Source organism: Peromyscus californicus, unplaced genomic scaffold (genome assembly GCF_007827085.1).
Source record: "Peromyscus californicus insignis strain IS unplaced genomic scaffold, ASM782708v3 Scaffold_12__1_contigs__length_115047231, whole genome shotgun sequence".
NCBI classification, from domain to species: Eukaryota; Metazoa; Chordata; class Mammalia; order Rodentia; family Cricetidae; genus Peromyscus; species Peromyscus californicus.
This window is the reverse complement of record NW_026294413.1, coordinates 80,924,767-80,950,743: the sequence shown is the minus strand read 5'-3', so window position 1 is coordinate 80,950,743 and position 25,977 is coordinate 80,924,767. Positions and strand designations below refer to the sequence as shown.

Sequence of the window (25,977 nt, the reverse complement as noted above, 5' to 3'; positions counted from 1 at the left end):
CACCATTGCCTGCTAACCCCATCCTCACCTCCTTCTATAATGACCACTGTTCCCTGCTAACCCTATCCTTACACTGAGTACATTGAGTTCCTATAATGCCCACCGTTCCTTGCTAATCCCGTCCTCACCTCCTATAATGCCCACCATTCTCTGCTAACCCCATCCTCACCTCCTATAATACCCACCATTGCCTGCTAACCCCATCCTCACCTCCTTCTATAATGACCACTGTTCCCTGCTAACCCTATCCTTACACTGAGTACATTGAGTTCCTATAATGCCCACCGTTCCTTGCTAATCCCGTCCTCACCTCCTATAATGCCCACCATTCTCTGCTAACCCCATCCTTACCTCCTTCTATAATGACCACTGTTTCATGCTAACTCCATCCTGACCTTCTTTCATGCAGAAAGGAAAGAAAATCCCTTGACTCGAAAAATGGCATCAGGAGATACAAAGACAAGCCTCAAGGATGCCTACCCCTCTGCCAGGAGGCTGTCCCTGCAGGAGGAGGAGGAGGGAGAGGTTGAGGACTACTGCACCCCTGGACCCTTCGAGCTGGAGCGCCTCTTCTGGAAGGGCAGCCCCCAGTACACACACGTCAACGAGGTCTGGCCCAGACTCCACATTGGTGATGAGTAAGTTCCAGGCCCAGCCTTACATTGCCCTTACGTCACCCTGGGAAAGGCACAAGTGCTTCCTCAATCACTCTGTACCAACTCCTAGTCACAGGCCTTGTCTTCCAGGTCAGTTGATCTATGAGAAGTATATTAGTTAGGGCTCATCTCCTAACTTTTTACAGAAAACTGAGAAAAAGAGCCTTAAGCAAGGCAGGCTTATTTTTCTCTTATGTACAAGTCCAAAGGAGGGCTAGGTGGGGCAACCATGGTGACTACAGGGGTGCTGAGATGAGAGCTTCTGTGCATTGCTTCACCATCATGAGGGTCTAACGTCCTTCTTCAAGGTTGCTCAGGACCCAAAATCCTCACAGGGATCTGCTATGAACCATAGGATCCAGACAAAAGGAAAGTCAGGAGAAAGGAAGTCAAGAAGGGCAGCTTTCCAAGAAGAAATCTAGCCCAAGACTTCCCCTGCACCTAGCTGCAAGAGAGGCTGGGATATGTAGTCTTCTATTTTACTGACTATTAACAACAGAAGGAATAGGAGTTTGGCACAGGAGTACCCCAAACTATGTGTCTGAAAAACAGTAGTCAAAATTGAGGTCACTGCCCCTTTCTAGGTCTTATAGTCAGTTTCCCCACTTCACAAACAACTGAGAAATATCTATGGTAGGTGAGGATGAAGATGATGATGATGATGATGATGATGACGATGGCCATCATTAGGGACCACTGTATGGTAGGCACTATGCTTAGAACCCTGCAAACACAACCTCATTTGGCCCATGATAACCCAATGAGAGAGAATCTCTCAAGGTAAGGAACCTGAGTCACAGAGCTGTTTAGTTAGTACCCTCTATCCTGAAATCTTGATGACAGAGAGCTGAAGCTCATGACTTCTACTTTACCCCCACACACACACACTATCATCCTTCTGAACTTCATGCCCTGCCTGTCCTTAGAGCAGATGTGCAGGACCCCGGTGCGTGTTGCTCTTAATACCCAGCTGGCCACCTACAAACCAGAGGTAAATTATCTAGCATGGGCAATAGCCCTTGTCATATTTTTCCCTTAATCTTTTTTTTTAAGCTATGAGAAGTTAGAAAAATTGCATACCCTTACCTACTAAGTTAAACATGGGGGTTATAAAAACAAACTATAAACCAAACATGGTGCGGCATGCCTATAATCCTAGTGCTTTTGAGGTAGAGACAGGAAAATTAGAAGTTCAAGGTCAATTTTCACTATATAGTAAATTCAAGGCTAGCCTGGGCTCATGAGACTCTGTCTCAAACAAAACAGAAACAAACAAATGTACAATCTCTCTTTTTCCACTCTTAACAAGCATTAAGACAATATTAATATATTTATGTCAAGTATTATGACAATATTTTCAATATTTATTCATTTATTTTTAATATATGAGTGCTCTGTCAGCATGTATGCCTGCATGCCAGAAGAGGGCATCAGATCCCATTATAATAGATGGCTGTGAGCCACCATGTGGTTGTTGGGACTTGAACTCCAGACCTCTGGAAGAGCAGGCAGTGCTCTTAACCACTGAGCCACCTCTCCAACCCCCCCCCCTTTTTTTTTTTTTGGTTTTTCGAGACAGGGTTTCTCTGTGCAGCTTTGCGCCTCTCCTGGGACTCACTTGGTAGCCCAGGCTGGCCTCGAACTCACAGAGATCCGCCTGGCTCTGCCTCCCGAGTGCTGGGATTGAAGGCGTGCGCCACCACCGCCCGGCTCCAGCCCCCTTTTAAAAGCATTTTTTTTGTCTTTTTTTTTTTTTTTCGAGACAGGGTTTCTCTGGGTAGCTTTGCGCCTTTCCTGGAACTCACTCTGTAGCCCAGGCTAGCCTCGAACTCACAGAGATCCACCTGCCTCTTCCTCCCGAGTGCTGGGATTAAAGGCGTGCGCCGCCGCCGCCGCCGCCGCCGCCGCCGCCGCCGCCGCCGCCGCCACCACCCGGCTTAAAAGCATTTTTAGTGTGTGTGTGTGTGTGTGTGTGTGTGTGTGTGTGTGTGTGTGTGTGTGTGTGTGTGTGTGTGTGTGTGTGCATGTGAGTACAAGTGCCAGCCACAATGTATGCATGGAGGTCAGAGGATAATTAGCTGAAGTTGATTCTCTCTCCACCAAGCAGGAACTACGGATTGAACTCAGGCCAAGCGAGCACCTTTACCCACTGAACATCTTGCTAGGCCCCATCGATCAAGTTCATGTGCTATTTCCGCTTTCCGTGTGCTGTTTCAAACATAAGGAAACATATACACACATATACGAGGCATTTGCATTTCTTTTCTTTTCAAAGATTTATTTTCCTTATGTATACATACGTATGCCTGGGGTTGGGGGATGCGTATGAATGCAGGTGCCAGCAGAGGCCAGGGTGCTCCCCTGGCGCTGTAGTTATGGGCAGTTGTAAGTGGCCCAAGGTGGGTGCTGGGAACCACCGGGGTCCTCTTTAAGAGCAGTATGCGCTCTTACCTGCTGAGCCAACTCTGCAGCTCCACAAACGGGTGTTTCATTTTGTTTGCTGAGACAGGGTCTCAGTAGCCTTCAACTCCTGCTTTTCCTGCCTCATCCCCTCAAGCATTGGGATCAGAGGCACACACTACCATGTCTGGCTTAAACACTTTCTTCTTAAAAAACAAATCCCACCATGCATGCTGTTCTGCATTTTTAATATTCCACAGTATAACTATGGTACAATTTGTCCAGTCGTTTCCCAGTTGAGAACATTAGGGGGACTCAGGCGAGGGGTGCACAGAGCTCAATGTACTGTTTCCTCTTAGAACTCGGCTCTATTGGGATATAATTCATATACCAGAAAACCACGCCTCCTAAGTGGTACAACTCAGTGATTTTATGATATCTGCAGAGTTGTGCAACCATCACCACTATCTAACTGCAGAACCTTTTTATCATCATCTCCAGAGGAAACCAGGATCCATTAAGCAGTCACTCCTCACTCCCCACCTTCCTCAGGCCCCCGCAGCCACCCGTCTACCTTCTGGTTTTATACCTTGGCCTAGCCTGGACATTGTATGGCAACGGAACCGTCCGACCTGGTGGGCTTTTGTAACCGCCTTGTCTTTTCCTCTGCGTACTCTTCACAGTTCATCTACCCGGTGACATGTACTGATGCTGCATTTGCTTTTCATTCCCGCCAAACAACTTCTGTGTTACATCTGTAAGTTCTCCAGAAGTCAAATTTAGCTTTTGTCAAAGAGGTGTGCACGCACTTTGACCTCAGCTATCACTTTAGGAAACATAATTCACCGACACAGGAGCGCTAATACATAAGGGTGCAAGCCCGATACTGTTTACACTAAGACTGACACAGAAAACAATGGAACACTGGGGACACCTTCAGGTCTGGGATTAAGCCAAACTCTATGCAGTCTGCTCAGACCCAATGAAACAGGCCACTCCCACATCTCAGGACCTTCAACATAGCAATTTATTTCTCAGTGTCACAGTCCACTCTGATTCCACATTTCCTGCTCCATGGTCAATGGAGTCCAGGCTCCAGACTGACAAGGCAACCCCCATGGGGGACTGCTGGGATATTTTTCTCTCTTGCAGCAGAGAGAAAAGAAAGGCACGGTTAAATGGTGACCTGACTTACCCATGATGCATGCCATGGGTTTTGTTTGTTTGTTTATAGGGTACTCTCATGTAGCTGAGGCTGCTTTCCCAACTCCTAATCTTCCTAGCTCTGCTCCCAAGTGCTGAGATTACAGCCATGCACCCCCAGACCCAGCTGACCCATGACCAAGCAAGTCCACCTCAAAGCCTCCTGGTGACAGGGTCAGGAAAGCAGAACCCACCCCTGACAAGGGAGAACAAACGTTCTAAACGATGGTACAACTTACCATGGCCCCCTGGGAAGGTGTGGTGGCTCTTGGACAGGGCCTTTTACCTCTCTGGACCTATGTCCTCACTTTTAAAATAGTTGCTGAGAAACTTCAAAGCCAAAAGAAAGCATTTTGGAAACAGTAAAGAGACAGACAAATGCAAATGTCACTGTCACTGTCGTTAGGGAAACATCCAGAAACATAGGTGAAGGCCAGCCTGTGGAAGGCTGGATGGCAGGTAAGGGTGGCTTTCACAGAAGCATCGTGAGTGTCTGAGAATGGACACATTCTGCTTAAGAGGGTGCCAGACAATGGTAACTGCCCACAAGCTTCCCTGGCCTTTGATTATAACCCTGCTTCTTTCAATCAAGAAAATGCCAGCCTTTTCAATTCAATTAAACTCTGCACACACACACACACACACACACACACACACACACACACACACACACACACACACACCTCTTACACTCAGAGGTCAGGCAGCTCCAAGGTCAGTTGTATAACCTAAGCACAGCAGGGGCCGAAATCAACTCAACCTCGTGCTTGACTCTGATCCTGGGTTCAGGGTGTGACACCCACTAATCAAGGTTCACAGACTTCAAAGGGCCATGGATTTCATGGCAGCACAACCGAGCGAGACTATAAACCCAGCTGCAGGATGACAGGAATGCCTGAATTTCTTGGCCTCTCTGGAGGTATTGCCCAACGCCCGAAGCTGGCTCCACCGGCTTAAAGCCTACACTTTCATTTAATATTTGTATTGAGGACGAGTTTTCTTTTATCCATAAAGCCCTTAAGATTTCTGAAAGCCAGGTACCAGATTCTGGAGGACAGTTTGGAAGGCAACCCAGACACAGGAGTAAGGACAGATGGGTGGATGTTCTGGGCCACCAAGACCACCCACCATCTATTGCTGGAGCCTAGGCCAGTGACTCTTGGGAGTGGCCAGAATTATCCCCAAGAATTATCTCTATTCTTTCTCCTCCAGGCCTTCTTTACCGAAACCAGCAGGTAGTTGAGCTCTTGGGCCACAATGTCTGGTTTCTGTAGGACTTTGGCGGGGCTATCAAGTTCTCTGAGGTTCAATTTCTTCATCTATATGATTTAGGTTTTAATATGTTAAGACATATCAGAGCTTACTGCAATGCCTCGTACACTCAAGTATGAACTATTACAGACGAGCAGGTTCTAGAAATTTGACAGAATGTGAAAAAAAAGCACAGGTTAAGCATGAGTTTTTGTGGTGAGGGGTCTTCTTGCCCTGAGGACAGCCTGGAGACATATCCAGGCTAAGGCACGAGGAGGAAATGCCCGTGAACCTGTGGGTTTCGGGATTTCTAAACATGTGCTCAGTCCCAGGTTGTCCCAAGGGGTTCAGCCCCATTGGGATGTCTAAAAACCCCAAGTCCCCATGATGTATCAGTCCCACAGGTCTGCTGGGTTAGTGGAGGATTGAGGCACAGTGCAACAGGCCACCTTGTGGATGTCCCCCTGGGGGACTCTTCCTCAGTCACCGCCCACTCCCCATAACTTGCTAGGGAACTAAGTCTGCCCCAGTGGGAAGCACAGGCTTCTAGAAAGTGACGCAAAGGCCCCCCCATTCGATATCCAGGGCACAGAGTTCAAGTCCTCACTGTGTGTGGCCACTAAGTGTCTGGCTTTTAGCAAAACATGCTATTGTTCTGGGACTTTGTTTCTTTATTTATTAAATAAAGGATGACTTCAAAGGTCCCTGTCAGGCTGTAACATCCAGTTCTTCTAAAACGTCCTGTGTAATAAATTAGGCTTTATTAGGTTCAAGCACATACTTGTGTTATTATTCTTAAGTCATTTAAATTAGATTCAAATTAGGTTAACCAAGTGTTGCCCTCCAGAGAGCCAGGGACCAGGAGATAAGAATAATTCATAGCCTCTTATCAATCAGCAGTCCCTAAACGGCTGCTTGAAGAACTGCTTGAGCATGCTTGAAAAGCACCACGAGTCTGTAATTTAAATATTCTCACTTTAAATCTCCTCCACATCTTTCATTTGCTTAGCAAAACCTTTCTTTCTTTCTCTTCTCTCACCACCCAGTCAGCGAGAAGGGCGCTACCTTACTACCGTGAAGGGACTGAACATTCCTAGGCAGAGCAGCAGCCTTGGATAACGCGGGCCTGAGAGGAAGTAATTGAGAACTCTCCCTTTCCACAGTGGCATCCCTGCGCTCTTACACTACGCGGCCCTTTAGATGTCTGAGGCCTGAGGCAACTCCCTACCTTTATTAACTGTAGCTACCTCCAAGGCCTCCCTTCAGAGGGCCAGCAACAGGCCAAAACTCTTCCCAAAGAGCCAGGTCCCTCACAGGCAAGTGCCTATGCCCAGCTCCCCAGCATGCAGCAGCCCTAGTCTGCGGCCTGGGATCTCCATCCTGTCCTTTCTGGTTCCTTTGCTCCCAACCAGCTAGCCATCTCAAAAACCAGAGGCATCTATCCCCTAGGCCTACAGATGGGGAGCCTAGAAAGGGAGAAGGGAGTCTCCCATTGATGTGTCTGGACAGCTGTGACCCTCTTGCACACACACACACACACACACACACACACACACACACACACACACAAAATTATTGTGGCCCCAAAGCACCAAGCAAAGCTGACATTGGCCTGCTACTCCAAGGTGAGGCGTGGCCAGGGCAGGATGCAGCAAAAATATGCCAGCAGTAACAATTTCGCAGGGTGGGTATTTCCCAAAGGAACCAGAAAACCTGGACTTCGAACTTTCAACTATTGCAAGTGGACACCAGTCATGGGCAAGGTAGCCAGAGAGAGAAGGCTGAGGCCCTGGCCAGGCCCTCTCCTGTTAGCCAAAGCTTTCTCAGGCAAGGTTCAAACAGTGTGAAAGGCTTTGATGGCGCGATGAGCCAAGGGTCTAGTTTAATTACTAACACATGGGGTTCAAACACGGCTCCAGCACTTCATTGTTGGGGGATGAAGAATAGAGAATAAAACAGCATGGGAAAGGTTTCTGGGGCTGTTGTTTTGTTTTTGAGACAGAGTTTCTCTATGTAGCCCTGTCTGTCCTGGAACTCATTTGTAGACCAGGCTGGCCTCGAACTCACAGAGATCCGCTCACCTCTGTCTCCTGAGTGCTGGGATTAAAGGGGTGAGCCACTACACCCAGCTGAGGTTTCTATTTTCTAACATAGTGTCTTGCTATGTAGCCTTTCCTCCTGCCTCACCATCCTCCTGCCTCACCATCCTGAGTGCTAGGAAATGACAGGTCGGCCTCACCATGGTCAGTGGGAGGAGATTTCTAACAGGAATTAAAAATCCACCCATGTCTCTGTAATAATCAGTCTCTCCTGAGTACTAAGGAAATAACATCAGTAAAGTCATAGTACACATTTACATAGTAAATGATTATGGGTGCTCATTACCGAATTAACAAAACACAGACCAAAAGAAAAAAGAAATCAGAATTCCCTGTTACGGCATTATCCAAAGATAAAGATTTTGATGTGCAATTTCCCATTGCTCCCCCACTGAATTTCTTGAATCTGGCAAAGACACTTGAGCACAGCTCAGCTCAATTTCACAAGTCCCGTAGAGAAAGCGTTATCTGTGTAATTGGGTCTATGCAGCCAGCCAACAAAAGGAAGGCCCCCCGAGGCTTCAGTTTAGAACAGCATTCTCAACCTTCCTAACGTTGGGACCCTTTACTACAGCTCCTCATGTTGTGCTGACCCCCAACCATAACATTATTTTGTTCCTACTTCATAACTTTTTTTTTTTTTTTTTTCTCGAGACAGGGTTTCTCTGTGTAGCTTTGCGCCTTTTCCTGGAACTCACTTGGTAGCCCAGGCTGGCCTCGAACTCACAAAGATCCACCTGCCTCTGCCTCCTGAGTGCTGGCATTAAAGGCGTGTGCCACCACCGCCCGGCGCTACTTCATAACTAATTTTGCTACTCTCATGAACTGTAACTTAAATATCCGTGTTTTCCCATGGTCTTAGGCCACACCCGTGAAAGAGTCGTTCAGCTAGCCCCCAAAAGGGTGGTAACCCAAAGGCTGAGAACCAACCGTTTAGAGGTTTTAGGTCATGCAGCAGTTTAAGTGCTGCCCTGAATGGCCTCAGCGTACCCAAGAACCAGCAGGCCAGTGAGCGGGTGGGCTTCATTTTCTTTCGCACCCAGTGACTTAATGAGGCAGAAGCATGGGAAAGTTACAGGCTGCTCCAAAGTCCACCCCAGAGGGCGCCCCTGACTCCATGGGAGGCCAATGGCATCAAGGCCATGTCCAGGAGTGACACCACCGCCACTACAGTGTTCCTGACAACAGATAAAAGATTTGGCAGGTTGCATGGCACAGACCATAAGCCATAAGCCAATAGGCCCTCGAGACCACACACACACACAGGCTGACCTCTACAGACACGGGAATGGGAAGCAGCCTTGCCTCCAGGGGACTGTCCTCGCTGCCCAGTACAGAACGATGAACCACGAAAGAAGGTGACAGATGGTCTGCCTGGACCTGTGTACCTCTGCACAAGAGCTCGTGGGGAAATGGTCTTGGCTGCCAGGTGTTGCTAAAGTTTTCCTGCCTGGCCCACAGTCAGGACAAATCTTTGTCACCTGCCAGTCCCACAGCCGCTCAGACCCGACCAAGTAAACACAGAGACTTATATTGGTTACAAACTGTATGGCCGTGGCAGGCTTCTTGCTAACTGTTCTTACAGCTTAAATTAATCCATTTCCATTAATCTATACCTTGCCACATGGCTCGTGGCTTACCGGCATCTTCACATGCTGTTTGTCATCGTGGTGGCTGGTAGTGTCTCTCTGACTCAGCCTTCCACTTCCCAGCTTTATTCTCCTCCTTGTCCCGCCTACACTTCCTGCCTAGCCAATGGCCAATCAGTGTTTTATTTATTGACTAATCAGCAACACATTTGCCATACAGACCATCCCACAGCAGCCAGGGGATGTGGGTGGGGATCAGGACACCAAAGTCTCAGAGTGTGTAATCCAAGGAGATAGTCTAGTGTGCTTGTTTTCTTTGCTTTCTTTCTTTCTTTTTCATTTTTATTTATCTATTTATTTTTCTATTATCAGCTTGATACAGTATAAATTCATATTCTAATAGTGAAATGTTTCACTGAAGCTTGCCCAGTAATTGAGTAAAACCAAAATTTATTATAAGCCACAGTCAACTTAGGGTCCCCCCTGCTATATAGCCTCCCTGGTTCTGTGGGTTGCAGTCTGATTGTTCTTTGCTTTATATCTAGTATCCACTTATGAGTGAGTACATACCATATTTGTCCTTCTGGGTTTGGGTTAACTCACTCAGGATGATATTTTCTAGTTCCATCCATTTGACTGCAAATTTCATGCTGTCATTGTTTTTCTCTGCTGAGTAGTACACCATTGTGTATATGTACCACATTTTCTTAATCCATTCTTCAGTTGACAGGCATCTAGGTTGTTTCCAGGTTCTGGCTATTACAAATAGTGCTGCTGTGAACATAGTTGAGCATGTATCTTTGTGGTATGATTGAGTATTCCTTGGGTATATGCCGAAGAGTGGTATGGCTGGGTCTTGAGGTAGATCGATTCCTAATTTTCTGAGAAACCACCATACTGATTTCCACAGTGGTTGTACAAGTTTGCATTCCCACCAACAGTGGAGGAGTGTTTCCTTTGCTCCACATCCTCTCCAACATAGACTGTCATTAGTGTTTTTGATCATAGCCATTCTGACAGGTGTAAGGTGGTATCTCAGAGTCATTTTGATTTGCATTTCTCTGATGATTAAGGATGTTGAGCATTTCTTTAAATGTCTTTGAGCCATTTGATACTCTTCTTTTGAGAATTCTCTGTTTAGCTCTGTAGCCCATTTTTCAATTGGATTGTTCAGTATTCTGATGTCGTTTCTTTTCTTTTTTTCTTTTGGGGGGGGGGTTTCAAGACAGGGTTTCTCTGTGTTGCTTTGCGCCTTTCCTGGAACTCACTCTGTAGTCCAGGTTGGCCTCGAACTCAAAGATCCGCCTGCCTCTGCCTCCCAAGTGCTGGGATTAAAGGCGTGGGCCACCACTGCCCGGCCTGATGTCTAGTTTCTTGAGTTCTTTATATACTTTGGAGATCAGTCCTCTGCCAGATGTGGGGTTGGTGAAGGTCTTTTCCCATTCTGTAGGCTGTCTTTTGGTCTTATTGACAGTGTCTTTTGCCCTACAAAAGCTTCTCAGTTTCAAGAGGTTCCTTTTATTTATTTATTTAATTTTTAAAATTTTTTTAAAGATTTATTTATTTATTATGTTTACAGTGTTCTGTTTGCATGTATTCCTGCAAGCCAGAAGAGGGCACCAGATCTCATTACAGATGGTTGTGAGCCACCATGTGGTTGCTGGGAATTGAACTCAGGACCTCTGGAAGAACAGTCAGTGCTCTTAACCTCTGAGCCATCTCTCCAGCCCCAAAAATTGTTTTGTTTTTGTTTTTGTTTTTGTTTTTTCGAGACAGGGTTTCTCTGTGTAGCTTTGTGCCTTTCCTGGATCTCGCTCTGTAGACCAGGCTGGCCTCGAACTCAAAGATCCGCCTGCCTCTGTCTCCCAAGTGCTGGGATTAAAGGCGTGCGCCACCACCGCCCGGCGAGGTCCCATTTATTAATTGTTGTGCTCAGTGTCTGTGCTGCCTTTGCTTTTTGTTTTTGCGTTGTTTTGTTTTGAGATAAGGGCTCTCTCTGTTCTGTAGCTCTGCCTGTCTTGGAACTCACTCTGTAGACCAGGCTGGCCTCGAACTCACAGAGATCTGCCTACCTCGGCCTCCCGAGTTCAAGGATTATAGGTGTGCGCCACCACTGCCCAGCCTGGCTTGCTGTCTGTTGCTGAGAAACTATAATGACCAAAGCACCATGGAGAGGAAAGGGTTTAGCTGGCTCACAGGTGACAGCCCATCATCAGAAGACACCAAGGCAGGAAGCCAGGGAAGAGAAGCAGACACCACAGAGGAGTACTGCTTTGCGGACAGCTCAATTACCTGTCTTTGCTTTTTCCTTTCTCTCCCTTTTTTGTTTTGTTTTGTGTTTTTGAGATGGGTTTTGTTAATCCCACTGGTCAAGAATAAGACCACTACTACCACAGTTTAAAGCCAAATTTAAAGCAAGCTTTAATTAAATACTGGCCAGGTGGATGGACTCTCTGGAGAGGTCCAACTCTGGGTTTCCAGAAAATGGCCCTGAGTCACGGTTTGCAGGCGCTTAAAGTATTCCCATCAGGTCCAATAAGGGTTAAGCAAACATCCTGATATATTTCCTGCCTGTGAACTTCCCACCCACATGTGATCAAACACATCTGTTGTTGGTTTGTTTGTTTGTTTATTTTCAGTTTTTCAAGACAGGGTTTTGGTGCCTGTCCTGGATCTCACTCTGTAGACCAGGCTGGCCTCGAACTCACAGAAATCCGCCTGGCTCTGCCTCCCAGGTGTTGGGATTAAAGGTGTGTGCCACCTTTTTTTTTAAAAAAAAAAAAAGATTTATTTATTTATTATGTATACAGTGTTCTGCCTGTTTGCATGCCTGCACATCAGAAGAGGGTACCAGATTTCATTATAGACTGTTGTGAGCCACCATGTGGTTGCTGGGAATTGAACTCAGGACCTCTGGAAGAGCAGCCAGTGCTCTTAACCTCTCTGAGCCATCTCTCCAGCCCCTTGCCAGCTTTTCTAAAATTATCCAGTCTATCTTTTGCCTCTGTGCTTTTATCTTTCTCTATTTCTGTATTTCTTTCTTTCCTTCTTATTCTGTGTCTGGCTATGTGGCTGTGTGGCTGTGGCTATGTGGCTGTGTGGCTATGTGGCTGTGTGGCTATGTGGCTATGTGGCTGTGTGGCTATGTGGCTGTGTGGCTATGTGGCTATGTGGCTGTGTGGCTGTGTGGCTGTGTGGCTATGTGGCTGTGTGGCTATGTGGCTATGTGGCTGTGTGGCTGCCCCCTGGCATCATCCTCCTCCTTCTCTTCTCAATCTTTCCTCCCATATTTCTCCTATTTATTCTCTCTGTCTGCCAGCCCCGCCTATCCTTTCTTGTCCTACATATGGCCGTTTAGCTCTTTATTAGACCAATCAGGTGTTTTAGACAGGCAAAGTAACACAGCTTCACAGAGTTAAACAAATGCAACATAAAAGAATATAACACATCTTTGCATCATTAAACAAATGTTCCACAGCATAAACAAATGTAGCATATTCTACAATACAAATCCAGTGTAGATGGTTCAAACAAACTTGTTTAGGGGAGTGAAAACATGTGACTTGTTATCTCCCATAAACAATATCCTCCAGCATTTCAGGAACTATCTGTCCTTGGGCAAGGGCCTTGCAGATCAGAGGTATTTTTGTTTCATGGATCTCTTAGGCATAGTAATTAAAACTTAGAATGTAACTTAAGCTCTCATAGTTTTTCTGTGTATCCCTGGCTGTCCTGGAACTCACTCTATAGACCAGGTTGGCCTCAAACTGAGGCCTGCCCCTGCCTCCCAAATGCTGGGATTAAAGGTGTGCACCACCACTGCCCGGCTCAATTACCTTCCTTATACAGCCCAGGCCCACCTGATTAGAGATGGTACCTCCCACAGTGAGCCAGGCCCTCCTACATCAATTAAGAAAATGTCTCACAGACATGGCCACGGGCCAATCTTGTCTGGTGAGTTCTTCATGTGAAGTTCCCTCTTCCCGAGGGGCTCTAGGTTTGTGTCAAGTTGACAGTTGAAGCGGACTGAAGGAGTTTGAAACAAGCCTGCAGGGGCCAACCCTAGAGGGACTGGCCGGATGCTGGACTGGGGATGAGAAGGAAGGGAAGACTCTGACTGAGGAAACCTGGCCATGGGAGAAAGAGTTTACTTCTTCAGTCTCTCAACTGCAGTTAGAATCCAGAGCTTGGCCAGGGGGTTGCAGGGAGGGAAATAAGGAGACTTTAGTCAAATGAGGGATTGATGATGCTCTCAGAATAAACTGCACAGACCAGGGATAGTGGTGCTTGCCAGTAATCTCAGCACTCAGCACTAAGGCAGGAAGGTCACAGGTTCAAGCCCCACCTGAGCTACATATAGAGACCCTGTCAGTAACAACTAAATGGAGCAAACCACATGAGTCTACAGGCTCATGTGTGACAAAATGTTCCACCTCATTCCTAAGGCAAGTTAATGAAAAGGACACCCATTATTTGCCTGGTGTCTTGATTAGGATTTCTAGGAACATGTATCTCTGGCTCATTCTTTCTTTCATTTCTAGGAAGACTGTAGTTGAATGAGCAGGCCAGTTAGGAACATGGCCTCTTCATTCAGTCACATCTTCACCAGCTTCCTGTTTTCCATGGTTTCCTTCACTGCCTAAGCCTGGCTGTCATGAATCTCACTCTGTAGCCCAGGCTGGCCTCAGACTCAGAGATCCGCCTGCCTCTGCCTCCTGATTAAAGGCGAGCGCTACCACACCTGGACCTACACTGTTCTTTTAATTCCATTTTACAAGTTGGAAGCTTAGCTGGGTGGGTCTTGTCCTGAGGTAACCACTCCATTTATTTCATTTCTTAATCTGTTTATCTCCTCAAACACAGCATTTAGTTCCATTCCACTCTTTGGTACCCCGTTTCTCCTCAATCTGTACGTTTTCTATTTTTCCTTGTTCAGCTGCTCCTTATCATTATAGATACTCGTAAGAGTAAACACTAATAACCACATGACAGAGTCAATACTAGGCTGACTTGAGATCTCCTCTGCCAATGCAATTAATCCAAAACTCTTCAATTTAGCCTCAGGCAGACCTTTTGGACAAGGGCAGAAAGCAGCCACACTCTTTGCCAAAACATCACAAGAACAGTCCCTCGACCATATACTAATATTCTTCTCCTCTGAAATTTCTTGAGCCAGGTCCCCACAGTTTAAATCACCCTCGGTACCACTGTCTTCCATTTTCCTGGTAGGGTGGCCCATTACACCCCACTTAAAGTGTTCAACTGCTTTTCTAATCCAAAGTCCCAAAGTCCATATTCCGTCAAACAAAAGCATGGTCAGGCCCAGCACAGCAATACCTTACTCCTGGCACCAACTTCTGTCTTAGTTAGGGTTTCTATTGCTGTGAAGAGATACCATGACCACGGCAACTCTTTTTTTTTTTTTTTTTTTTTTTTTTGGTTTTTCGAGACAGGGTTTCTCTGTGTAGCTTTGCGCCTTTCCTGGAACTCACTCTGTAGCCCAGACTGGCCTCGAACTCACAGAGATCTGCCTGGCTCTGCCTCCCGAGTGCTGGGATTAAAGGCGTGCACCACCACCACCCAGCTGACCACGGCAACTCTTCTAAAGGAAAACATTTAACTGGGGCTGGCTTACAGTTCAGAGGTTCAGTCCATGATCATCGTGGCGGGAAACATGGCAGTGTGCAGGCCGACAGGGTGCTGGAGAAGGAGCTGGGAGTTCTACACCTTGATCCGAAGGCAGCAGGGAAAGAATGTGCGCCCCTGAGCCTGGGCTTGACCATCTGAGGCCTCAGAGCCCGCCCCCACAGTGACACACTTCCTCCAACAAGACCACACTTCCTCATTGTACCACTCCCTGTGGGCCAAGCATTCAAGCACAGAAGTCTACCTATGGGGGCCATTCCTATTCAAACCACCATGCCTACGAAATTCACAAATAATAATGACTCAGTGGTTCACAGCATTTGTTGCTCTTCCTGAGGACCCAGGTTTGAGTCCCAGCGACCGCCGGGTATCACACGACTGTCTTTAATTTCCCTTAAGGTGATCCAAAGCCCTCTTCAGGCACCATGAATGCTTTAGTGCACTGACACACATTCATGCAAACATCCACACACATACAAAAATATGCAATTAAAATTTCTTTCTTTTAATTGGACTGTAAATCTGAGTCAGGTTTTCTGAAGGGCCACTTAGGAATGAGCATCAGATGCAGCTTTCCTAATTATTTTGTGTGTGTGTGTGTGTGTGTGTGTGTGTGTGTGTGTGCTGTGTGTGTAAGTATGCTGTGTGTGTTGTGTGTGTATGCAATGTGTGTGTATATACTATGTGTGTGTATGCAGTGTGTGTGTGTGTGTGCTGTGCGTGTGTGTATGCTGTGTGTGTTGTGTGTGTATGCAATGTGTGTGTGTATACTATGTGTGTGTGTGTGCTGTGTGTGTGTATGCTGTGTGTGTTGTGTGTGTATGCAGTGTGTGTGTGTGTGTGTGTGTGTGTGTGTGTGTGTGTGGTGAAGGGTATGTGAGGTACATGGACAGCCCAAATGTACAGAGGACAACTCTGTGGAGTCAGTTCTCTCCTTCCACCTTTACGTGGGTTCTAGCGATGCAACTCAGTTTGTTAAGCTTGCATGACAATTGCCTTTACCCACTGAACCATCTCACCAAATCTCAGACATATTTTAAATTGTCCATTCCCCTGGCCTAACAATTCTACTTTTAAAAGTCTCTTGCACCAGGCAGTGGTGGTGCACACCTTTAATCCCAGCACTTGGGAGGCAGAGGCAGGCAGATCTCTGAGTTCAAGGCCAGCCTGGTCTACAGAGACAGTTCCAGGACAGCTGGGGCTTTACAGAGAAATCCTGTCTCAAAAAAACCAAACAAATAAAGTCTCTTACAACAACATAATCAGACGTGCAAAAAAAGTCCTGGCCAAAATGACAGTGGGATGCACGCAGCTACTGAAGGCCAAGACATACCATCTGATGCTCACAGTACACTGCCAATATCAAAGGTTTTGAACTGTATGTACAGGTGTCCTTCAGAGATACCTCTGGCTCCAACTACCACGATAAATATCAAAATAAAGCAAGCCTTTTGAATTCTTTGGTCTCCCAGCTCATGTGAACTCCTTACAATATTCCATATTAGGTATGTCCAGCCCCTTTTTTGCTTGTTTGTTTGTTTGTTTTTGTGAGGCCAGGGTTTCTGTGTAATAGCCCTGGTTGTCCTGGAACTTGCTTTGTAAATCAGGTTGGCATCAAACTCACAGAGATTCACCTGCCTCTGTCTCCTGAGTGCTGGAATTAAAGATGTGCACCACCACTGCCTGGCTCCACACCCCCCCTTTTAGAACATTTTAAATTTGCTTTTATTTACTGTGTATGGTGTTTTGCCTGCATGTACATCTGTGTACCGCATGTGTGTAGTGCCCTCAGGGACCAGAAGAGGGTGCCAAATCCTCTGGAACTGGAGTTACAGGCAGGTATGAGCTGCCGTGTGGGTGGTGGGACCTGAACCCAGGTCCTCTGGAAAAGCACCAACGCGCTTAACCACTGAGCCATCCCTCCAGCTCCATTGTTCAGCCTTTTGAACTGAAACTCAACAGTGTCATCTACAGAGTTCATGCTTGAGAACTGTGCAATCAAGTTACAAGCAAACTCATGTTTTAAGTCAACCAGTGATTTTGTGTTGGACCTCCATAGCTGTCCCTGGTCATATGCAGCTGTGGGTTGGGCACATCTACTAGTCTATATTAAGAAATGGCATTATATAGGACAATGTACACCTTTCAGCTAATTTTAGCTTAAAAAAATTCTACCTGTCATCTGAGCTGTTGGGAGAATGGCATTGATAGATTTAGCTTGCTGTGGGATTGCCATATGTCTCAAACTGTTAAAAAAAAAATGTAGCCTCTGTGCTAGGAGAAGAGCTCAGTGGTAGATAGAGCTTGGCTTCTTGCTGGAGGCCTTAGGTTCAATCCCCAGCACCACATACACACACACACACACACACACACACACACACACACACACACACACACACTTGTGCACACTCAAGCACACAAGCACACATACATGCACATGCATATACACATATGCACAAATACAAACACATACACACAGACACATGCATGCACACACACATATAAATATATATATGATCTTTGAAGGACAATAAAACAAGGTATGGCTGGGTGGTGGTAGCATATACCTTTAATTCCAGCACTCAGGAGGCAGAGGCAGCCTGGTCTACAAACCAAGTTCCAGGATAGCTAAGGCTACACAGAGAAACCCTGTCTTGAAAAAAAAGTAAATAAATAAATAAATAAAAATAATATAAAACAAAGTATGAATCAGGCCCGACTGTGCAGGCCTGCAATCCCAGATACTCAAGAGACTGAAGCAGGAGGTCACAAATTCAAGAACTGCCTGGGACACAGAGCTAGTTTAAGGCCAGGTTGGGCAACTTAATGAGAGCCTGTCTTAAAATAAAAAGTAGAAAGAAGGCCAAGGATGCAGCTCAGAAATAAAGCACACATCCAGCATGTGCAAGGCCCTAGGTTTCATCTCCACTACTGCAAATAAAAATAAAATAAGAGGTATGCTGTATGGTATTATTTCAAAAGCGTGTCTTTATAAAACAAATAAAAACAACCCTATGCGCAGACAAACAGCTAGAAGGGGCTGGAGAGATGGCTCAGTGGTTAGGAGCACTGGATGCAATTCCAGAGGTCCTGGGTTCAATTCCCGGCAAACACATAGTGGCTCAGAACTGATGCCCTCTTCTGGTATAAAGTTGTACATGCAGATAGAGCACTCATACACAAAATAAATCTTTTTTTAAAAAGTAAAGGAAAGCCGGGTGGTGGTGGCGCACGCCTTTAATCCCAGCACTTGGGAGGCAGAGCCAGGTGGATCTCTGTGAGTTCGAGGCCAGCCTGGGCTACCAAATGAGTTCCAGGAAAGGCGCAAAGCTACACAGGGAAACCCTGTCTCGAAAAAACCAAAAAAAAAAAAAAAAAAAGTAAAGGAAAAACAACTACAAGATCTTACATCAAAATACTAATAATATAATCTTTATCTTTAGCGGGTAGAAAGACTGGTGAATTTTTGTGGGGTTTTATTTTCCACATTCTTGCTGGGCATGTTATTTTTGGAAGGAGATGGCATGCGGTTGTTTTTTTTTTTTTTTAACACATTACTTAGAACTAGGATTTTAAAACATATCCAGACATTGAGGCCCCTTTATCATCTAAATCATTTTGCATGTGCATGTTCATGTGTGTGCACCTGTATGCTCTATGTATGTGTGCATGTGTGGGAGGGTGAAAAGTACCTTGTAAGCACATGTGTAGGCCATAGGCAGATAGCAAATGACCTTCTCCATCTGTTCCACTTTACTTTTTGAGACAAGGTCTCTCACTGAACCTAGTGCCCATCAATTCAGTTAGACTAGCAGGCTGGCAAACCACAGGGATCCTGCCTCTGCCTCCCCAACGCTGGGATTGGAAGCACACCACTGAGCCTAGCTTTGGCGTGGGTGCTGGGGATCATGTCTTCCTGGCAAGCACTGTACTAACTGAGACAGTCCCTCAGTCCCTCATCGTCCAGACTCTGGAAGTAAATTCCTCAATCTGTTTGTTGTTGGTTCCCCAAAGTCTTTTCCCATGATCAGAGGCAGGCCCAGAAGACAGACACACATGGTCTTCTCCCTCTGTGTCATCTCAAAACATCCCAGGGTTTCTTAGTTCCTTTCCCACATAACCTATCTGGGCCAATTATGTATCTGGCCCTCAAATTAAAAAACAAAAAAACAAAACAAAAACAAACAAACAAACAAAAAACACAGTGCCAGACGTGACCCTCCATCCACACTCCCATTTCAGTAACTGCTTGTTGCTGGGTCCTAAGGCTCCCTCCGGGGAGGGAGTGAGAAGGGGCAGAGTCAACGGCACAGACCACCCGGAGTCAGGTAAAAGGCAAACAGCAGGCTCGTTTATTCAGCAATGGGAAGAGCCCTATATACCCTTCTCCCAGCACCCAGGATGCATCCCAACCCCGTGACATTGCGTATTCGCCCCTCATTGGCTAGGCACGATCAGGACTTCTGACAGTGCCTGTTGCTAGGCCCTCGGGCAGGCCCAGGTTGGCTCATCTCTTGCCTCACAGGCCTTATCTTCCTACAACTGCTGGGTAGTGTCCAATCTAGGAAACACTAGCTTTTATTTGCAGATTTCCCATTCTGCTGTGGGTGCGCTTTCAAAGTCTCGAGCTGACTCTCAGCTGAGAGGACCCCCTAAGAGTGGTGTATGAGGACATCACGCACCCCCCGCCCCCAGCTCAATCAGATAGAGCCCTGAGAACTACCTGATGGACCTCAGAGGCTAAGATGGACCCAATGCTCTCATGAGCCCTTTTCTTCCCAGACACAACCAAAGCCAGCTGGGTGGGATGAGTGGAGCCATATCACTCAGCGTGTGCCATCTCCCCTTGATTCTTGACCCCCAAAGCCGCGAAGGGCAAACTGCAACTTATTCAAAACTGCCCTCTGATTCTGTGGAGACTCTGTGGCTGAACCCAGAATGAAGTGTTTCTGGGGGTGGGGGTGGGGGGGGGCGTTAGAGCTTCCTGTCAAGGACAGTTAATTTTAATTTTTCCACTGAGCTCAACCTCAAAGTGAGGCTGATTGCTCCTCAGCAGGACAGGCTGTGTTATAGTTGAGGCTTTAATTGAGTGCAGATCTGTGCCCCCAAAGCCTAACCTTTGTTGTATACATATTTTGGGACAAGAGGGAAAAAATGAAAAACAGGCCTTTTGAAGGAAAATGATGAAAGTGGAATGTGTTCTATATCCAGGATGCCAGCACCAAGGGCCAGCGGCAGGGAGCTCCATGGGACCCCAACTCCCCACCCAGCACCCCCGCACACACCCCTGCTCATTTTTGAGACAGGATCTCACTGTGCAGACCTAGCTGATCTGGAACTCACTATTGAGACCAGGCCGGCCTCAAAATCACAAAGGTCCACCTGCCTCTGCAGTGTGCCACCAAACTGGGTCCCCACTCTTCTGCTTGCTTCGGGCCTCACTCTAGTCTAGGCTGGCCTGGCACATGTAACAATCCCCCTGTCTCAGTCTCCCGAGTGCTGGGATTGAAGCCATGAGCTAGCACACCCGGGGTACACACAGACAGCAGCTCCAATAGGCTCTTTGAAAAACCCTGCCACGGGCCCAACGCCTGTGCTCAAACCTTTCCCAAACACTGACTACCGAGATGCCTCTCACGGGGAACAAGGGCACTAAGGAGGGATGGAGGCACACTGGCAGAGGACTTGGCACGTTTCTGATGCGAGGCTCCTCCTGGCCTAGGCTGTCGGTCCTTACTTGTGTCCAATATGGTTACTTCTGCCACACCATTTTGTCAGTGGTTTTGCTATGTGTGATGGCTCATCTCGGTTGTGGACGTGACACACCGGGGAAGGAGGACTCTCAACTGAGGCATTAGCCTGGCTTATGGGAATGTCTGAGGTGGTGTTTTTCTGATTGCCAATTGATGGCGAGAGTGGGGGGTGGGGTGGGCATACAACCCACTGTGGGTGGTACCAGCTCTAGGCAGATGGGCTACATAAGAAAGGTAGTTGATTGTGAGCCTGGGGCTCCCCATGGTCTCTGCCTCAGTTCCTGCCTCAGATTCCTGTCTTAAGCTCTTGCTTCCCTCGATGATGGACTGTAACCTGTAAACTCAAATAAACCCTGTGCTCACCAGGCTGCTTTTGGTAACAGTATCTATCACAGCGACAGAACAACTCGGAACAGCCTGGGTCTTCACAGGAAGCAAACCGCTCCTCTGGTGCGCTAGGGGAAAGGTCTGAAACCTCGGTACCCTTCCCTGCGCGACAGCTGGTCTTTGTGCCAGTGAAGGGCATGTTTTCTTAAAGCCAGACTACCACACTCTCTTCAAACACGGACTAAAGCCCCCAATACTAAAGCCTATATTCCCTCCAAATCTTCTTCCTCTCCTTCCCCCCCCCCCCCATCATACACTCTGGTCCCCCCTCCCCTCCCCCATTATACAGTCTGGTCCCCTCCTCCTCTCCCTCCCCTATCATACACTCTGGTCCCCCCTCCCATCCCCCATCATACACTCTGGTCCCCTCCTCCTCTCCCTCCCCCATCATACATTCTGGGCCCCTCCTCCCCTTCCCCATCATACACTCTGGTCTCCCCTCCCCTCCCCCAGTATACAGTCTGGTCCCCTCCTCCTCTCCCTCCCCCATCATACACTCTGGTCCCCCCCCTCCCCTCCCCCATTATACAGTCTGGTCCCCTCCTCCTCTCCCTCCCCCATCATGCACTCTGGTCCCCTCCTTCTCTCCCCCATCATACAGTCTGATCCCCTCCTCCTCTCCCCATTCCCACACTGCTGAGACATCAGCGCAGACCAAGCTTCCTTCCTCTCTCGATTATACAACAGCAGACCTTTCTTGCTTCCGCTTTTCATCCCCCTCCAATCCATCTCGACACATCAACTATTCTGATCTTTTAAACAAGGCTCACCCCTTTCTTAAACCATCTCTGGCCAGAGTAATATCCAAACCCCTCTTCTCGGTGGCCCAGGGCCCACCCCGCCCCCACCCTGCCCACTCATTCCTTCCCATTCCTTCAGCCTGGATGAAACATTGTCGCCCCAGTCTGTTTCCGGCCTTACTCCAATGCCACCTACCCACAGAGGTCTGCCAAGCACCCTTCCAAATGTAGTCTCATGGCCGTGCTGTATCGTGTCATGTGGCCTTAGTGTCTCTACGGCTCCTGTTGTTCATTTGTTATCAGCACACCAAAGAATCTCCATCATTACTTGGGGATAAATGAACGACTACAGAAGTCACGAAGGTTTCCTTCATCACCCTCAGCCTCCACACCTTAGGTTGTGGTTATTTCCTTGACGTGGCCTGCCTCGACTCCCTCTTCCTCTCCACATTAATTGTTGACCCTTGTAGTAAATAAATGCCCACCCTTGTAGTAGGTCTCCCTGGACACCCCCCCAAACACTCCCTCTAGGAATAATTGTTTGCTCTGATACTCTAGCAAATGGCCTTTTTGTTTAGCTCTATCTACCTCAAAGCAACCTTATTTTTGTTCCTAGAAATTCTTCTGCTGAAAACCAAGACTCGGACCTGGAGAAAGTAGGTCCTTGGAACAGGGCAAGCCCAGCTAGGCAAAGGGTTCAACAAAGCATTAAATCCCTATCCATAGTGTCCTCCAACCCTGCCAGCATCCATTCAAGAATTTTATCCAACTCCAACGAAATCCTCCCACAGAACCACCGGCTTGAAGCCGTTTTTCCCAGCTATGACCCCCAAACCCATAAATGTTTGGAGGCTTCAGAGTAGAGGCCTCTTTTAAAGAGTCTCCTGGGGCTCTGTGAAGCAGACCCAGACGAAGAGGTTATTTCAGTTGCCTCTGGGGAGATCTGGCAGGTCCAGCCCCAGGACTTGCAGGATTAGGTGAATGATCCAAAGTGAAAGAAAGGGCAAATGCCCAGCCCGCGCCGACTCCTGGGGATTGCTTTCTCATCCTTGGAAAAAAACCAAACTATGCCCAGGGGCCTGGGACTCAGGAAGAGAGGCGCTTTGGGTCTTTGCTTGTAATCGCCTTGCACTGGGAAGGCCCAGGGTCCTGCGAAGAAAGCCGTGCAGCCCCCGAAGCACACGGCGTCCACCGACTGCCCCTTCTCCCTGCCCCAGGGCCACAGCGCTGGACCGCTACGGGCTGCAGAAGGCGGGCTTCACGCACGTGCTGAACGCCGCGCACGGCCGCTGGAACGTGGACACCGGGCCAGACTACTACCGCGACATGGCCATCGAGTACCACGGCGTCGAGGCCGACGACGTGCCCACCTTCGACCTCAGCGTCTTCTTCCACTCGGCTGCCGCCTTCATCGACTCCGCTCTCCGAGACGACCACAGTAAGAGACACTCTCCTCCCTGACCTGACAAGCCCCTCCCCCCGCCGAGGCCCCGCCCCCAGGCATAGAGCACGCCCCGAAGCCGAGACCCCGGCCCCGCCCTGCCAAGGCCCACTCGCACCCCGCACCCCCAACTCCCGGGAAAGGCCGTGCCCCTCTACTGTAGGCCTCGCCCCAGGAAGAAGCCTCCCTCCAGCCAGCCCGGTCCTGCCCCCAGGGTGGGAAGCAGGATCTACAAGCCGGGAAGCGTTTCTCAAACCTGGGGTGCAGGGCATTGTCGCCAGGGATTGGCTGAGCTAACCGCCCCACTACTTCTGTTGCTTGTGGGGTTCTGGGCTTGAGAGCCACTGTCGGGGAAAGGAAAGGGGGAGGTTGACACGGCAGGGCTTCTGGTCAGAGTCTTGGTCACCGAAGGAACGGCCATCCTTGAAAAGGCCTAGGTGGTCTAGGAGTCCTCGACGCTGAGAACTGCAGCCAAAAAGCTAATCACGCTTGGGCCCAAACTTGACTAGAGTCAAAGGCTTCAACGCCAGAAAACTTTTAAGGAGCTGGCTCGCTTGAGCACTCATGAACAGACTTGAAATATTTCTGCTAACCACGCAAACCCACAGACTGTCCCCCTAAGGCACACCCCTTTTGAACGCTGAGGGCCCTGTATAAACTATAGTAGAGGATCTGGGCGTTGCACCCACAGTGTCCCAATTTCCCAATGTCACTTACCCATCTTCTAAAGTCAAAGGACTAGTCCTTGCCCTTTAAATGCAGTTTTGGCTGCTCAAACGCAGCAAAGCTACACGTCTATTTTGGAGAGCAGTGCGCAGTCTGGGTTTGCACCATGGGTAAGACAATACGCAGTTACTGCCGCCCCGGGTGCCCTTCAGCACATTCCGCAGAGGCCAAAGGGACATCACCTCCCTAGTGGGCGCTCTGACTTCAGCCTCGTGTGTCACACCCCTAAGGGAGTCATCACATAACTCAGGGTATCCAGTTACTGAAAAGAAGCCTTTCTTGCCAGAAGAGGTTGGGATTACAAGGCTCACTGACCGACTGACCTCCTTCAGGAACTTGCAACCTGGGTCTAGGCCTAGGCCCAGTCTGCCAGACAGTGGACCTTGATGGCACCATTGGCGCCACGGCCAGCCACGGCCAGCCACAGAATTTGTCATCACTTTGGATCAGAAGACACTATGCATTGAAAAACACCCACGGGGTCAAAGTGCTTAAATTAGAGGGATGTATCATTTCTGACCTGTCCTTTTATGATTCTATTTACGGATGTCTTTTGTATTTGGTACATTCTGAGTTTCCACACAGGATCACAAAAGCAACTGGACTCTTAATTCATCACCACGAGGTAAAATTCACCTCGTAGTATTTGAAGTTAACTGAAAACATATTGGTGGTGGTGTGTTGTGGGGGGCGGGTGACGTTGTACAGCAATCCAGTCCTTCAGTATCTGTTCCATGTGCTCGGCTGCCATTTTTATGTCTTAGAACTCCCTCCTTAATGGAAGGGGCCTGGCAGGCCTGGGAGAAGACAAGGCCAGGTTCAGCTTCTCATCACAAAACTCAGTAATGATGTGATTCCTCCAGTGATGAAAACATTTACCTTGAGCAGCTATAATGAGGAGCAGCAGCGGCGGAATCCATAAAGCTCTTGGCATAGAACCTGGAGCGCAGGAGGCCCACGGATGCACTTGATAGAGAGAGGCTGTGCATGGCGAAGCGTGTAACCATGCCAGCATATGCGCCTCATCATCGTAAAGTTTCCGATCCTAAAAAGAAAAGAGAGAGAGAGAGAGAGAGAGAGAGAGAGAGAGAAAGAGACATTCCGACTTTGAACTTGTATGATGCACTCACATGAAAGCTTATTTTAGGATCCCAGCACACGGTTTGAGAAGCTGCCCTCACTGCCAAATCGGGAAAAGATTTGGGCTCCGGAGTGAGATGTTTCAAGGGCTGCTGGGTGGATCACAACATCAGCCGGAAAGCATCACCCTGGTGTTAGACCGGGTGCACCCAGTAAAGGGCGGGTCGAGAGGAAAGAGTATATACAGACGTCAGAGCGTGCACAGGAGACGGATGGGTGAAGTGTGGTCATAAACAAGCTGCCTGGGGTTAGAGGGCAGATGACCCCTCTGGGGATGGAAGGTTGGGCTCCATTCTTAATGACCTTTGAATTTTGCACGTCTAAAGACTTTCCCAAGCCAGGGCCTGAAATGCCAACCCCTTCAGAACCAAGCGTCCTATGAATGAATGGTGCCGGCTGTCTTGGGCAGTGGGATGGAGGTATGGGGTGTCTCCTTTGAAGGGGACAGCTGCTGTTCAGCCCCCACCTGTGTTTCTTGTGAGACTCGACGCCGGTGTGGCAGAACTTCTGACTTTTTCAGGGAAAACCTCCGATCTGGATTTTACTTCGCGCCGCTAACATTTTAAGTGCTGGCAGAAGGTGAACAAAAGTGTCTCAATCATCCGCTTGTCGTCTGTGTCCCGAGTGGTCCAAGTAACAAAAGAGAATGCTAGTTAGCTCAGCTCCAGCATTACCACAGACTGTAGGAGAAGTGGATGACAGGTATCTGGCCTGCCTGCCACATGCAGGGGGTGGCCTGACAGTGCAGTCATGCACTGGAAAACCAAGGGACACAGTGGTGGCATTTCCCAGCCAGACCTGGTCACATGTTTCCTATTATGCTCCTGATGTAAGAGGTGTTGATGGACAGTCCTTTCTTTTTCTCCCTCTTGCCTTTCTTGTCCTCTGTTGGCAAGTCTCAGCCCCAAACACACCAGCTACACCCCAACCCCTCACTGCCAGTTAT

At 48.1% G+C, this 25,977-nt stretch overlaps 1 protein-coding gene across 1 annotated transcript in view; it reads left to right on the top strand.

Annotated features, from left to right (window-relative positions):
• The first annotated feature begins 438 nt into the window (after positions 1-438).
• The window catches only part of Dusp29 (dual specificity phosphatase 29), a 39,105-nt gene continuing 13,566 nt past the window's right edge, over positions 439-25,977 (top strand). The window contains exons 1-2 of the mRNA XM_052733580.1: positions 439-638; positions 22,942-23,162. Of these exons, the coding sequence (XP_052589540.1) occupies positions 439-638; positions 22,942-23,162 (421 nt within the window). The remainder of the gene's footprint in view (positions 639-22,941; positions 23,163-25,977) is intronic.